The 15,357-nt window shown below is 31.5% G+C and overlaps 1 protein-coding gene and 1 pseudogene across 1 annotated transcript; both read right to left on the bottom strand.

Moving 5' to 3' along the window:
- Positions 1-1,520: 1,520 nt before the first annotated feature.
- LOC105783030 (uncharacterized) lies at positions 1,521-6,001 on the bottom strand. The gene is made up of 6 exons (XM_012608198.2): positions 5,635-6,001; positions 4,812-5,017; positions 3,806-4,094; positions 3,011-3,118; positions 2,355-2,599; positions 1,521-1,961 (listed from the first exon to the last, which is right to left on the bottom strand). The coding sequence occupies exons 1-6, from the start codon at positions 5,863-5,865 to the stop codon at positions 1,844-1,846; spliced, it is 1,197 nt and encodes a 398-aa protein (XP_012463652.1). The 5' UTR covers positions 5,866-6,001; the 3' UTR covers positions 1,521-1,843.
- Positions 6,002-7,244: 1,243 nt separating this feature from the next.
- On the bottom strand, positions 7,245-9,063 carry LOC128036247 (acetyl-coenzyme A carboxylase carboxyl transferase subunit beta, chloroplastic-like; annotated as a pseudogene).
- Between the last annotated feature and the right edge of the window lie 6,294 nt (positions 9,064-15,357).

Raw genomic sequence — 15,357 nt, 5'->3', positions numbered from 1 at the left:
ATATAATTAATCTTTATATTATATAAAATCATAATTTACATGATTAAAGAATAGATATAACTACCAACAAGCGGTTGGGTGTAATAGTAAGGCACATTGTACTTTCAAAAGGAAAACACAAGTTTAAACTTTAAAGATGACATTGTTAAGAGAAACATCCACGAACCCCGAATTTAAACAGTAAAACAGATATGAAAAATACTCAAAAGAATATATAACTATTTTGAATCTTTCATGGCTTGAAATCGAAATCCAACCGAATTTAAAATGGGTCTCAATTTCTCTATTTTTTTTTCAAACCCTTTCCAATATTAGATAAATTAGACTAATCTTTGGTTTAGATAAAGAAAAAACTCATATATAATGTTTTATTGAATAAGCTCTATTCTATTTTTACTCCTAAATAAACCCTAATCCTCTTGGTAAGCCCTTACTTTGGAAGATTGATTTATCTTAAGGGTTCATTTAAGTAAATATTCAAAAGTCAAGCTTATTTAATTATAAGTTTTTTATATAATATTAAGAGTTGGGATGAGATAACATGGTTCAAATCCGTTCAAAATGATGTTTGATAAAAACTTTAAAAGTTAATTTAAAGTGTAAAATTGTTGCCATATTATTGATGAATATTAAAACTTGTCACTATACTTTATTTTAATTGATGTTTGCTATCATATTTCGGGAATATAAATAAATTTACCAATCAATTTTTATGTTATTAAATTTTGCTGCTAAACTTTGAATTTTATTTAAATTTATTATTATTATTATTCTAATTAAAATTTGACCGCTAGTGTTAATTTTGATAATTTCAAAACAAAATTTAACAAGAAAAATATCCTTTCAAATATTTTATTTTAATAATTAAAAGTAAGTTAATCTTTTCAAATTTATATATTAACCTGAAATTTTATTTAATGAAAGAAATATTGAAAATAAAAATATATAAAATAAGTTTATACTTTTATAAAACAATAGCTTTATTAGTTTTATTATAGTTAACTCGTCTTTTAAAATAAAAAGAATTAAAGATACTTTCTAATTAAATGCTATCTTTAGATTATTTTAAATTAGGTTAAAATATATTGTTAGTACTTGTACTTTGACCAACTTTGAGATTTGGCTCATACACTTAAAAATTAAAAATTAAGTCCTATTTTTCATTTAGAAATCTCAATCCAGTCATGGAAATCATAAGTATTTTTTGTCAAAATTGATCAACTCAAAAATGTATAATGGCTTTTTCATAGCTTAATCACAAATTTAGCACTTACTCTTTCATTTTATCATTTTCACCATCAAAATTCAAGTTTTAATCAAATTATTTTTCTTCAGAAAAGTTATTGGCCGTCCACGCATGATAAAATTAATAAAAATTTTCAAAATTTAAAACTTTTAAAAACGTAGTACCATTAAAATTTTAACAGTTCGGTCAAATTTTTCGTTCAAAGAAGATTTTCACAAAAAATCTGAAAGTAGACACTGAAGAAATAAAAAAAATTAAAGAAATAATTAAGGGATAATATAAAGCGACAGTTCAACTTCCTTTTTATTAGTTTAGGCTTGCAACAATGACATTCAAGATGGTTCAAAGCAAACCTTAATGCAACTAATAATGAGCATTATCAACAAGGTTTCTCTATTTCTGGGTAAAAAACATTAACATACCAACGCTAAACTCCACACTGACAAAAAACAATGTATCGTTTTTATACATAAAAACAATTCGCCATCTGCAAGAGACTGAAGGGCCTAATCTTGTCCGATTCTTACCTCTTCCTGTAAAAGAAGTTAGTCGATACGCCAATTTACACACATGTAGCACTGGAATCAGAGAGCAACTCTAAACAACCTGCTCATCACCACAACTATTATTGCCGGGACTGCTTGTTAACGACAGAAGCTCCATTAGCTCCAACCGATACTCGAGGCCTCTAAGGTAGTGCCCCAACAGCATGCACCTTCAGGACAGATATGAGAATATTAGAACTCAGCTATATTATAATACGGTGATGGGGTTCAGACAAATTCTTTGAATCTTAGACGGAGTGACTGAAGCTTATTTGAAGTTTAAACACAAGAAAATCTCTCAGATCTCCATACGGTCATCTTTCTTTCTTACAAAGTGTAGTGGTCAAACACAAATAATACGTTCAAATTTAAACAGGATTGTACCATATGGTGAGCAAATAAGTACATAGAAATGCAGATATCCAGTTAAACTTCTGAAAAACCAGATTTCATTTTATTTTATATTTTTTTAATTATACATAAGCTTCTTGGGTCAAAGTGATCTAAAAGGAATAAGAGTAGCGTGTGTTTGAAAGAGGGGGGGGGGGGGGAGGTGGACTAACCAGAAAAGAAGACGAGCAAGATAGTCCCGCGTTAATGAAATGAAGGGCTGGAATTGAAGTGAAGTATTCTCAACAAGTTCTGCACAGTCTTCACTCCCAATGTTTATAGTTCCAGTTGTGGTGTTCTCTGACAAAGGAGGAACCTTGGAATGCATCCTCGGAGAAAGAGTGGCAAGGAGACCATGGACTACAGAGTGGATTGTTTCCTTCAGTTCAGGAGATGTTGGTTCAGAAAGTTCAGCTACCTGAAATTATGTTACAAACTTATTAGCCACGGCAATATAAATTTTTACTGAAATTCGCTGCTAAAGAAACAGTTTAATGTGACAGATTAAGCATTAGGCCATACTGGTATAGAAATATCAATTTATATTGCTATATCTAGCAATTTGCACTGAGCAGAGGTACCCCTTCAAGCCAAAAGCTAACCCTCCTTCCTATACAATCCGAGGGGAAAGAAGGGGGGCGGGAGCGGGGCACAAATCGTGAAATTGCAAAAAACTACTTTTAATTAGTTCAATCTTGCCTTCATGTGAATGGGGAAAAAACAAAAAAATCAAATAGTATATTCCTTTCAGATATCAAACCCATAGCATCGTGTTTATGGGATATTACTAGATTAATTTGCTTTAGAGGGTTTTGAGACCAAGGATAACCTTTTCTGGTTGAAGTGATCTTAAGTAGTCAAGTAAATCATTCTTTTCTTCCCCAACAAACTGTTGCATTTGTAGAGCAGCATTTTTCCTCTTTACTTCATGAAGTTCCTTCAATAGAGCAAAAAATGGAAACATGAGCATGTACCCCACCAATTTGCAGAAAAGGATTTGAAGAAATTGTGAAACAAATATATATGTAAAGATAGATGAAAAGGAAAATGAGATATTCAACAAGCTGAGAAGGTTCAATGTTCTAACATAGCATGGATGTATGAAGCAATCGTTAATATCAGATCCTGACCAACCATGGGAATTGCCACTCATGCAATGTAGATTTCGGTAAGCCAGAATTCACCTACCAATACTTCCATGGGGGTTAACTCTCAAAAGATAAAATTATGAAGAAAGATATATTTAATATCTTAAATTTTCTGTTCCCTTGTATGTTTCCATTGAGTGATCTATTCAGTTAATCAGGTTGGCATGTCTAAATTCTTCCATAGTGCTATTACAAACAATTTGGAATGTATAAGTTAGCCTAATATCCTATCTCAAATGAAAAACATAGGCTTTCAAGGGAGAATGTTTACTAGGATCAGAAATACGGATACCATATAAAAAGGGTCAGATAGTGTTCACTTTGTTTAGGGCACAGCAAACAATGATGTGTCTCTAATTAAGCAAACTCACACATAAAACATAAAAGGTAACTTTCTAGGCAATGCATCAAGTTGAACAGTTCAATTTACAGGAAAAAACAGACCATGGGAGGCTCCTCAATATGCTGTAGCATACCTTTTTCACTGAAGTTAGTCGAGCCTTCAAATGAAGAATGTATTTACGAGTTTCCAGGGGCATTTCACCCAGGCCTTGAAAGTCAATATCTTCAAATTGGTCTTCAATGGTTTTTTCAGATTCAGAGGACAAATCATTTTTCTCTGAAAATTCATTTATTTTTGTACTGTCCAATAACATCTCTTGTAAATCAAAGTTTGACTTTTCTGAAGTTTGATTTTTCAAATCTCCTTCACAACCAAGGTTCCGTTCAAGGCAAAGCCTATATTCAGCATTTCTCAATGTATAACTGCAATTCAAAAGAAGAACTATTATTCCTGATAATCCCAATATCTGACAGACATCTATATTGGAGGTAAATGCTACTTTGCATGTCTCATGGTACATCAAACAATTAAACTTATGATCTTAGTATAAATATTAAAAACAAAAATTCTTAAGATTCACATGTTAAAGTGATTGTACCACAGTAAGAGATGGGATGTAAATCAGAAACGTATGCACAGAGGAGATAAAAAAACCGTTAGGATTCAGCTTTTAAGTTCCAGTGGTGCCAAACAAATAGATATTGAGCCAATTTTGGCATAATCTAAATGAGCTTAAGATTTGGCACTTCTCTGAAATAAATGTTAATAGGATATCAACATTTTCTGCCCAAAAGAGGGGTGAGAAAAAATATACTGTGGTCAATATGCAAAGCTAAAAAGGTTATGTCTAACAACCTATGTTTCTCCAAGTTTTAACTTTTCTTAAAGTATATATTGTATGTGACACCAATGACCCTCCAAATACATGGAAAAACTTCTCAACAATGAATATACCAGAGTTTAGCACATACCCATATTTGACACACCTGATTACTATTAACATAGCCAACAAGTATTGAAACTACAACAAGCAGAGGAACTTATAGGCCCTAGCCAAGGTTTCGTCCTCTTAGCAACCAACACAAATATAGCAACATCTAGTAACATGGAGCACCTTATGCAGAACATATGAACATTACCCAGTCATCATAGAAGAAACCAACAATTTGGAGAGAGGTTCCCATAGTGCCTCGATAAAGACTTGAAACCTATCAGATGGAAGTAAACCCAACATTCCCGAGATAGTCCTTTTCATAGCATCCACAGTTGTGGGGGGGACATCTTTTTGAATAAGGCTAACATCCAGTGGTTCAATCTCCTGTATCAGATTGGTAAGGACAGATTTCTGAAAGAACATTGCTAAAAGTCAATTTTTAAACCAGAAATGAGCAAACCCAATCTAACTTTAGCAAACTATAAAAAAAAGGGTAACTTTCCAAAATTGAAAGATCTGATTATGTACCAATCCCTGTACTCTTAGTATATTTGAAATTTAGTCCTCTGCATTTAATTCCAGGAATTTAATCCTCAACTTCTCTTATTGAAAAATTAAAGTCCAACTCATAACACTATTAAGTGATTTCTGTTAAATTTGACTGTGCTATCATTTTTTTTTTATAATCATACGCGTCCTCATCCATTTTATTCTCTAAGTCTAATCTAATCAAGCTTCCCAGATGACTTCAAGATTCGAACTCAGTCCAGATGTTCAATTGGTTACTATGTCTTAGCAATTCAACTTTAATTGTTTAAGCCAAAATTTTGAATATTAAAATATAACATATTCAAATTTAACGAAAACCCATTACCAATGTCATCAATTGGAGTTTAATTTTCAAATCAGCCAAGTAGAGGACTAAATTCCTAAAATAAAAACAGAGAGGAACTCAATTTTAAAAGTCCGAAGAGTAAAGGGACTAGGGCCTAATTAAACCAAACTGAAACTGGTTCTGAAAAGCTTACCTTAGATGGGGTAGGATTGGGACCGAAGCCATCATTGAAATGAGAGGCATCGAAATTAGAGGAAGAGAAAGCGAGGAGAGGGGATTTGGAGAATTTTTTAGCGTTCGAAGGGGAGAGGGAGCGAAGAGGAGGGAAGGAGAGAGAGGAAGGAAAGAGATTGGGCTTTGGAATCGAACATGATTGGGAAGAGAAGCAAAGGGGACGGAAATGAGAGGAAAGAGGGGCGGCCATATAGTTTTAATTTCTGCCACCGCGGCTCTTCCTCTCCGTCGTTCTTTCTCCGCCAATTAGGGTTTTTTTTTTTGGTCTTCCCTTTTCCCTCGTGTAGCGACGGCAGCCACCTATTATTGAGTGGATGGAAAATAGAAACGAAAAATGTTAGAGGTAACGTAACACGGTGTCATCATACTTACATTATGTCATTACCTAGATGACGTGGCTTATTTCTCTCGTTTCTTTTTTATTTAATATGATAAAAAATATATATTTGTGCTTTCTCCCCCTCTCAGATAGTGGAATTCATGAAAATATGTAGAGATTCTCCACTCATACATAAGAGAATAACGTGTTTTAGTATCATCAACTCATACATATTAGGTTTAATTGCACTTTATTCGAATTGAGAGAACAATAAAAAAAATTTGACTTTACTTTTTTTGTTTTCGAAGTAACTCTCATCAACTAAGATTATTTTGATATGAACTTTTAGAAGGAATTCATCAAATTGCTTCGATCTAAAATCATCCCCTTTATATAATCGCATATACGGACCTACTAGATATATAGACTTTAATTTCATACATTTGTTCGGTACCGATCCACTTGCTATAATTCATTTAACCCTATATCATGTTTACGTAGGCTTTTTCATTTATGTTCGGTTCAGGTAAGCCGGATGTTATACAATATTCTACTAAATAGGTATCTATGACATCTAAGTCTTGAAAAAAAATAGATAAGACTTGGTCTTGGCCACATCAAATCTAAAAAATCTTAGTTTTTTGAACATACAAAGATAAAAAAGCCATTGCAATTGTCGGAAAATACTAAGCCTACTAAAGGCACAAAAATAGAGAGAAAACGGCTGAAAATTGTCATAAAATGGGTACCTCAATTTAATATTTGTACATGTTATTGTTATATTGTTTAGTTAGAAATATATATTATAACGATTATATTATAATTCTTATATTATACTAATTATATCTAAATACTAAGTATATCGAAGCGAGTCCATATATCTAATAGATATCTAATAAGTGCAAGGAATCTAGAATTAAATTAGAGGACTTTCCCATCTTTTAAATCAAATAAAATAGGTGTATATGATAAGATAATCCACTTTCTTTATTATCTTACTTTATTCTTACTTTTCTTGTTATTCTATTGTTCTTGTCTTCTAATTTAAATTTTGAATTTAATAAAGAAAGAGTTTATTACAAATTATCGAAAGATTCGATTTCGTTAGAATCCGATCCAAGAACGAGGATTATTAGTAAAATAGAATTTTAGGAGATATAGAAAGATGCAAAACTCTATATTTCTATTCTATTTTTCTCTATTTAAATTATATATACATTACGCAATAGAGGAAGATAAAATTTGTTTTATTTGTCTCTCCAAATGCGAATTTCATTTCACAGAAGGAAAAATTCGCTTTTTATCTTGTTGCTAGAGGTTTACTCATTAGTAATATCGGATAATGATAATAATAATTATCCACATAATTTGTTTTTCGACAATTCCTTTTTTTTTGTCACAAAGTCAAAGCCCATTACGCGGGCTTTGACTTTGATTCTGATAAACTAACTAACTACCTTTTCACTACAAATAAAAAATTTCACTTAAGACTCTACTTGATTGAATTTTGATTCAAAGGAAAAAAACCGTTGAGCTAAACTAACTCACTCAAAACACCTTTTAAAGGATTACATGGTACGATTGGATCAAATAAACCCTTATGGAATAAATATTCAGTCGCCTCTGAACCTTCCGGTATTGTTTTATTCAATGTTTGCTCAATTAATCTTTTACCCGCAAATGCTATATAGGCATTGGGTTTAGCAATAATGATATCCCCCAACATACCAAAACTCGCGGTCACTCCACCAGTAGTAGGAGATGCAAGAATTGATACATAAAATAACTTTTTATTTGATTGATAATCATATAAAGTGGAAGATATTTTAGCCATTTGCATCAAGCTCAAACATCCTTCTTGCATGCGTGCTCCTCTAGAAGCACACACTAGAATAAGAGGTAAAAAATTATTGGTAGCATATTCGATCAAACGGGTGATTTTCTCGCCTACTACGGATCACATACTCCCCCTATAAACTGAAAATCCATAACCCCGATTGCTATAGGAATACCGTTTAGTTGACCCGTGCCTGTTTGAATAGCCTCAGTTAATCTTGTCTTTCTTTGATAAAAATCAATACGATATTTATAAAGCTCTTCTTCAGACTGAAATTCAATGGGATCCAGAGAGATCATGTCTTCATCCATAGGACCCCAAATGCCTGGATCAATCGAAAGTGCGATTCTATCTGAACTCCTCATTTTCAAATGATATCCACATTGTTCACGAATATTCATTTTTGAATTAAGCGATTTCTTATAATTTACTCCATAACAATTTTCGCATTCGCATTGAACCCACAAATCCTTGTATAGATCGAGATCATTAGAACTTTCTTTTAGAGTTAAATCATTACCATTTTCACGAGTTATTATATCGAAATTCTTGCCTTCACCACTATTTCCACCTTCGCATAAATGTAATTATAAATATAATTATCATTGGAATTATCACTACCACTTAAAATGGAACTATCAATACAGATTTGAGAACGAAGATAAGAGTCAATACAACTATTAATGTGATTATTCCAACCATAGTTAGTATCATTATCATACAAGTTAAAAAGATAGTGGGGCTCATCATTTTTCGATCCATTATTCATATAACTAGAATTATGATAACTATAAAAAAAACTTTCTAGTTCACTCAAAAAAGAATGATCATTGTTAAGCTCAAAATTTTGATTTTCACTATCAAAATATATGGAATAACGGTCCTAATTACTATCCCTAATTAAAAAGGTGTCATCAGAAATGAAATTTCGAATGTCTTTGACATCAACTAAATAATCAACCTTACTGTAATAACTAGAGCCGTCACTACAATCATGAATGTTTTTATCCGTATCATTTCTAGTCAGGTCTTCATTTACAGTAGTATTTTCAATAGAACCAAGGCGGCTACCCATTGATTTACTTAGCCCACATCTGTATTCTAATTCTCCCTTAGACAAGATCAAATTGAACTATGATTTTTCCATAGAGCTTTCTTGCCTCTATTTCCATGAAAGTACAGTAGATGAATAGTCATTCGATGAAAAATCAATTGAATATTTTATTTCCTATCAGAATATGCATACTAGATACAATCACTAGGGTTATTAACGAACAATGAGTGAATATTGAAAGAAATAATTCTCTTTTGTGAGAACCTGGAGTAGTAGTTCATTATATATGATAGAGCTCTTTTTTTCTTTTGAATTAGAAATATCAATTTTCAATTAGAAATAGTGATTTCCCCATGTTGTGTAAAATCCGCACTGAAAAAATGGAAAAAAGAAAATTTCCTTCTATCAAGAACCTTTTTCATAAAATCTCGTCTACAAATACAATACAATAAGTTTCTATTCCAACACGGAGGCAAAAGGACAACATACATGATGTGTAACACCCCAAACCCGGCCTAAACGTTATGGCCGAATCTTGCGATGTCACATTGTAACACCCCTTACCCGTATTCGACGCCGGAATAGGGTACGAGGCATTACCAAAACACATACATTTATAAACGTATTAAACTGAGTTATAAAATTTTATACAAATTAAAACTTTCAAATTATTATCTTCGAATCGCTAATTAGCACTTACAAGGCCCAGTATATATATACTCATTCGATCCAAGCCTTATAGCTATCACCATTTGTTCATTTCATAGCCATATATGAACTTATAATCCTTCACTTCTCCTCATATGAATTTATCAATTATTACTTACTTCTCGCGAGTACCTGAATTGATCCGTATCATTTCATATTCTCGTATCGTCATATTTTTCCTATTAAACCATTGTAATATATTAAATATTCAATATCTTGTAAATATTCGCTAATCTATCCCATATACTTTCACATAGATTAATTCACAATTCACAAGTCTTATCATTTCAAAGCTTATAAGACACATGTACATATCTATACTAACTCGTATGAGTCTCATACTCATTCATGTGCTCAATAAATCCGTTAAATCATTTCAACATCGAAGAATCCACATTATGTCGGAAAAATACTAATAACAATCATAAATCTTTTCATATTAATTTCATATATCACTTCTTGAACTTCAAATATCATTTCATAAATATGTAATTCACTAACACATCTTGCCATATACAATATCCAATTGGTTAAATCACTTAATTGAATTCAACTTCAATAATCACAATAAATCTATCACTTGAGTGTGAGTCCATGTAACACTTACCAATGTTGTCAAATTAGTGAACATCTTATGGAATTAAGTACTTTATTTTCTTGATGCCATAGTCCAACTATGGTCTTACACGTAATCACATAACATATACTGATGTCATAGCCTAGCTATGGTCTTACACGGAATTACATATCACTTATTACCATGGCCCATCCATGGTATTTTCTGTCAATTCGTCTTTATCACTGAACGAAAGTACTCAACCCTGCGTTCTACTCAATTTGAACTTTTTTTCCAATTTATCTATCTTTCTCTATAACAGCCCGATTTTGGGTCTAGTCGGAACAGTGGTTTTGGGACCACAAATCCGACGAGGAAAAATGTAATGGCCTAAATTTTCAGAAGTGTCGGAACGGTGATTTGAGATCACTAAATTCGACAAATGGGTAGAAAATATTATTAATTTAGTGAGTATGGGTTAAATGTGAAGTTAGGAAACTTTTTGAAATAGTGAATAGTACACTAGAAATAAATATTAAAATAATTAGAATAAAAAATTAGGTATCGAGACCTCGGGGATGTTAAAACGAGCCATAAATATTTTTATAAATATTTATGTAGTGTTAAAAAGTTAGTATTAAAGTTTCGTTAAGAAATTTTAAAGTTCCGATAATTAATTGAACAAAAAGGACTAAATTGTAACAAATGCAACATTATGGGAAATGATTAAATAGCTTAAATGATAAAAGGAAGAGGGCTTAAAAGGAAAATAGACCCAAGGTCTATTTGGGCTGGACGGCAAAGGCATGAAATCAGCAACAAAGTAAGGAGAATTAATGGCAAAATTGGAATATTGCAAAATTTACTTAATAAAGTTAGGACCAAAGTGGAATTATTTAGATTTCTCTTTATTTTTCTGAATTCTCATCATCAAAAACACCATAGAAGGGTTTCCTTAAGCTGGTTCTTCCTATTTTTACTGCAGGTAAGTTCAATTCTTGATTATTTCTTGAAAATTTTGTGTTTTTGTGACTTTTACAACTGGGCCCACTTATTGTATTCATTAGTTTTTGATTCTATGAAAGAAGTTGAAAGCTGCTATGAATACATGCTAGAAGTATATGATGATTTAGCATGGAATTAGAGTTTTAAATTGTTCATATGTTGATTTTATTGAAAGACTTTAATAGAAAGTGAATGTTTGGGACCTAATAGTAAAAGAGTTTGAAGATAGAGTTATATGAGTAAATTATGAATTTTAATAGTTGTGAAACAACTTATAATGTCTAGGGAAAGTATTAATTGAGAAAATTAAATTAATTGAGGGGTTAATTGAGAAACGACTGAATTGTATAAACTATGAAATTTGGGGCAAAAAGGAAATTAACATTTTGCACTAAAGCAGTTTTGGACAGCAGCAGTAGTATAACTTTGAAAAATCACCAAAAATTGTTGGAATTTAATTAGAGGGTGAATAAAATGTGAAATTAAATATCATTGAGTCTAGTTTCTCATAGAAGAAACAGTGTAAGAAATGGAATTGTAAATCATGAGATATAATAAATTTTGTGAGACAATGTCAGAATGATTTCGGGTTCCCCTGTTCTGACTTTGGAAAATCATCAAAAATTGAAGAAAAATAATTATGAGTTATAATTTATATGATTAGAACCCTTAATGAGTCTATTTTCAAAGGAAATAAACAGAAACATCATCCGAATTCTGTACAATTAGATAATTCATTTTTAGTGAAGAGTGGTCAGAACTGTCAGACAGTGAAATAGGGGAAACTTTAAAGAATAAACTGTACTATTTGGCTGAACAAAAAATTCTTAAAATTTTATGGTAAGAAGTTATGTGAGTCTAGTTTCATGGAAAATTAGCTGATCTTAATTTGGAGCTCTGTAGCTACAGATAAAAATAATTTAGTGACTCTGACTCGGATAAATAGCTTTGAATATACATGTGAGTGAATAGTGAAATTATAGCTAGTGTTGTTTAAGTGTGTTATACACATTAAGGATGTGGAATGGAGAGTAGGAGGAGGAAAAATTGGGAAATATATGAATGATTTGTGTATAATTGGTCATATGCTTAATTATAATTGATAAACGATGAAATAGAAATGATGCATATATTTGTGCAGTATTGGTCATGGTTTAAGCTCATGGGGGAAAATAAAGTTTATAGTACGTGTGTATTGTATTTTTGGTATATGATTTGGCATGAAGTAATGTCGTGAATGGGTATTGAATTAACACATGTTGGAAAGTTTGATATATGAATAAATATTGTGATCATGAAAGGGGTGGTAAGGTTTAAATTATGAAATCTTTAGTGAAATGGTTTATTATGTGATTATTTCCAAAAAGAATTATGTTTCAATGTACTAGTTTGCGACTATGGTTGAATGATATGTTTATATCTTGTGTGATGTGCATAGGAAACGAGTGTGGAAAGGTAATGAAATAGTAAGTTCATATGGCTGAAAATTAATGATTAAATGTTAATTTCATGAATTATATAATGTATGTTGAGATATATTTATTGTTGAAATGAGAATAAAATAAAAATGCGAAAACTGAATAAATGATCAAATTGAGCGGAACGCCGGATTTGAGTACTTCTGATCAGTGACAAAGTGATAAGTGGTAGCTTTAGCTACACTTATCTGATCAAGGGACAAAGTGATAAGTGGTAGGTTTAGCTACGCTTATCTGATCAAGTGACAAAGTGATAAGTGATAGCTTTAGCTACACTTATCTGATCAAGTGACAAAGTGATAAGTGGTAGCATTAGCTACACTTATCTGATCAAGTGACAAAGTGATAAGTGGTAGCCTAGCTACACTTATCTGATCAGGGACAAGTGATAAGTGATCATACGTAAGACCATAGTTATACCATGGCAAAGTGGAAGTGAAGTACTCAATTTTCCGTAACCGTTCCCTAATTTGATTAAGGATGGTAAGTGACAAATGGGCCCAAAAGAATTAAAGTAAATGGTTAAGTGGTAGTGCATTTATACAAGGATGATGTTGTTATTTTAAAGTGACATTTTCATTGCAAAATTGAGAATTTCATAAATGTGTTATTGAATGGTATAATCGATAAACGTTGAGTTAAATGGTAAGTATGTATTAGTGTTGAACTTAATGTCATTGAGTTGTACGTGAATTAAATGGAAATTGCTAGTGATATGATTTAAATTGTGAGCATGAGAAATTGCGAATTGAATGGAATGGAAATGAAGCATTGAATTGCATGAGTATGTATCGGGTCTCGTAGGCCCTAATTATTATAATTATAATATTTTGAGGATATATTGTGAAAAGTTATAGAAGCATGTTAATTATTTTGAAAGTTTCAATTTATATGAAATTTTATAACTCGGTTAAATACGTTTACAAGTGTATGTGTTTTAGTAATGCCTCGTACCCTATTCCGGTGTTGGATACGGGTAAGGGGTGTTACATTCTCAACAATCATAATTCAACCATGATATATATATATATATATATATATATATATATATATATAGAATAATACATTATGTCATGCATAATACTCACAAAAAATTGTTTGGTTTCATCCATATGAATTTACAATTCAATTCATAATAACTAATTGAAATAAAACATTTTGTCATTTCTAATTCAACGTTTATCAAATATAATCGGCATATTACCAAGTTATATATAAATCATTCATATATTTTATTTTTCCTCCTCCTCCTCTCCATTCCACATCCTTAATGTACATAACACTCTTATAAATAACATTTTATATAATTTTACTATTCACTCACATGTATATTCAAAGTTGTCTATCTGAGTCAGAGTCACTAAATTATTTTTATCCGGAGCTACAAAGCTCCAAATTAAGATCCATTAATTTTACCTGAAACTAGACTCAAATATCTTCTTACCATAAAATTTTCATAATTTTTGGCTTAGCCAATAAATACAGTTTATTCTTTAAAGTTTCATCTATTTCACTACTCGATAGTTCTGACCTCTCTTCACTAAAAATTAATCATCTCACTGTACAGAATTTGGATGGTACTTACATTTGTTTAACTTGAAAATAGACTCATTCAGGGTTCTAAACATATAAATTTTAGCCTGTAATTATTAACAATTTTCCAAAGTTAGAATAGGGGATTCCAAACTCATTCTGACCTTATCTCACTAAACTTAAAATATCTCAAAATATATAAGTTTTTTGCTTGCTCTGTTTCTTTTATGTAAAAATAGACTCATTAAGCTTTCATTTCATATCTTATTCACACTCTAATTCGATTTTCACCATTTTTGGTGATTTTTCAAAGTCACACAACTGTTTCTGTCCAAAACTATTTTGTTGCTAATTTTACTATTTCATAATTTCACTTTTTCACTTTCGATCACTATTCAATTCAATTCCACACATATATTCATCATTCAATTACACTTAATCGTTACATGATCTCATGTATTCTCACTTAGTCAATTTCCCGTTGAACACTCGGAATATACACGGATACGTAGAGAATTAGCACATAAGTGCCACACTGATATGTAGCCGAAGCTACCACTGATACGTAGCCGTAGCTACCACTGAAATGTAGCCAAAGCTACCATTGATATGTAGCCGTAGCTACCACTGAAATGTAGCCAAAGCTACCATTGATCAATAACACTGGAAATGTCCACGGGCCTGCTCACACAAGCTATCAGGTGTCTGCAACACATGCTAGATCACCCAGCACCCGGGACTCACTGTAACACTGTAACACTAGTCTCTAGTGACATGTCACTTGTATCCACTTCTATTCCTAAGTTTAACCGGGAATTTACACTTAACACTTTATTTTAAACACTTTATCACTTGGATAATTCATGAACAATTTTCCTTCCACATTCAATATTAATTCACATATCAAATATAATTCACAATTTATAAATATATTGCTATTATTTACACATAACTTACTTTGGTGCAACAATATAAAAATTTAGCAATTTAGTCTTTCATCTTTTTTTTTCTCCGATCAAGGTCGATTCTACTTCTTTCTTGATCTATAATAACATATTTGACTTATTCAATACTCACATTTATCAAAATAGTCATTGACTCAAACTTTGGAAAAATTACAATTTTGCCCCTAAATTTTGCTATTTACACTTTTGCCCCAAAGCTCGTAAATTAAACTTCATCCCTTATGCTT

Source organism: Gossypium raimondii, chromosome 13 (assembly GCF_025698545.1).
Source record: "Gossypium raimondii isolate GPD5lz chromosome 13, ASM2569854v1, whole genome shotgun sequence".
NCBI lineage: Eukaryota > Viridiplantae > Streptophyta > Magnoliopsida > Malvales > Malvaceae > Gossypium > Gossypium raimondii.
This window is presented reverse-complemented; position numbering and strand designations above follow the sequence as displayed.

Excerpts from the sequence above, each read along its gene's own strand:
- LOC105783030 (XM_012608198.2), bottom strand. The coding sequence starts at position 5,865 with ATGGCCGCCCCTCTTTCCTCTCATTTCCGTCCCCTTTGCTTCTCTTCC. Across the intron at positions 2,600-3,010 it reads GATCACTTCAACCAGAAAAG|GTAGCTGAACTTTCTGAACC; the intron begins GTTATCCTTGGT and ends ACATAATTTCAG. Across the intron at positions 1,962-2,354 it reads CTTGCTCGTCTTCTTTTCTG|GTGCATGCTGTTGGGGCACT; the intron begins GTTAGTCCACCT and ends TCTGTCCTGAAG.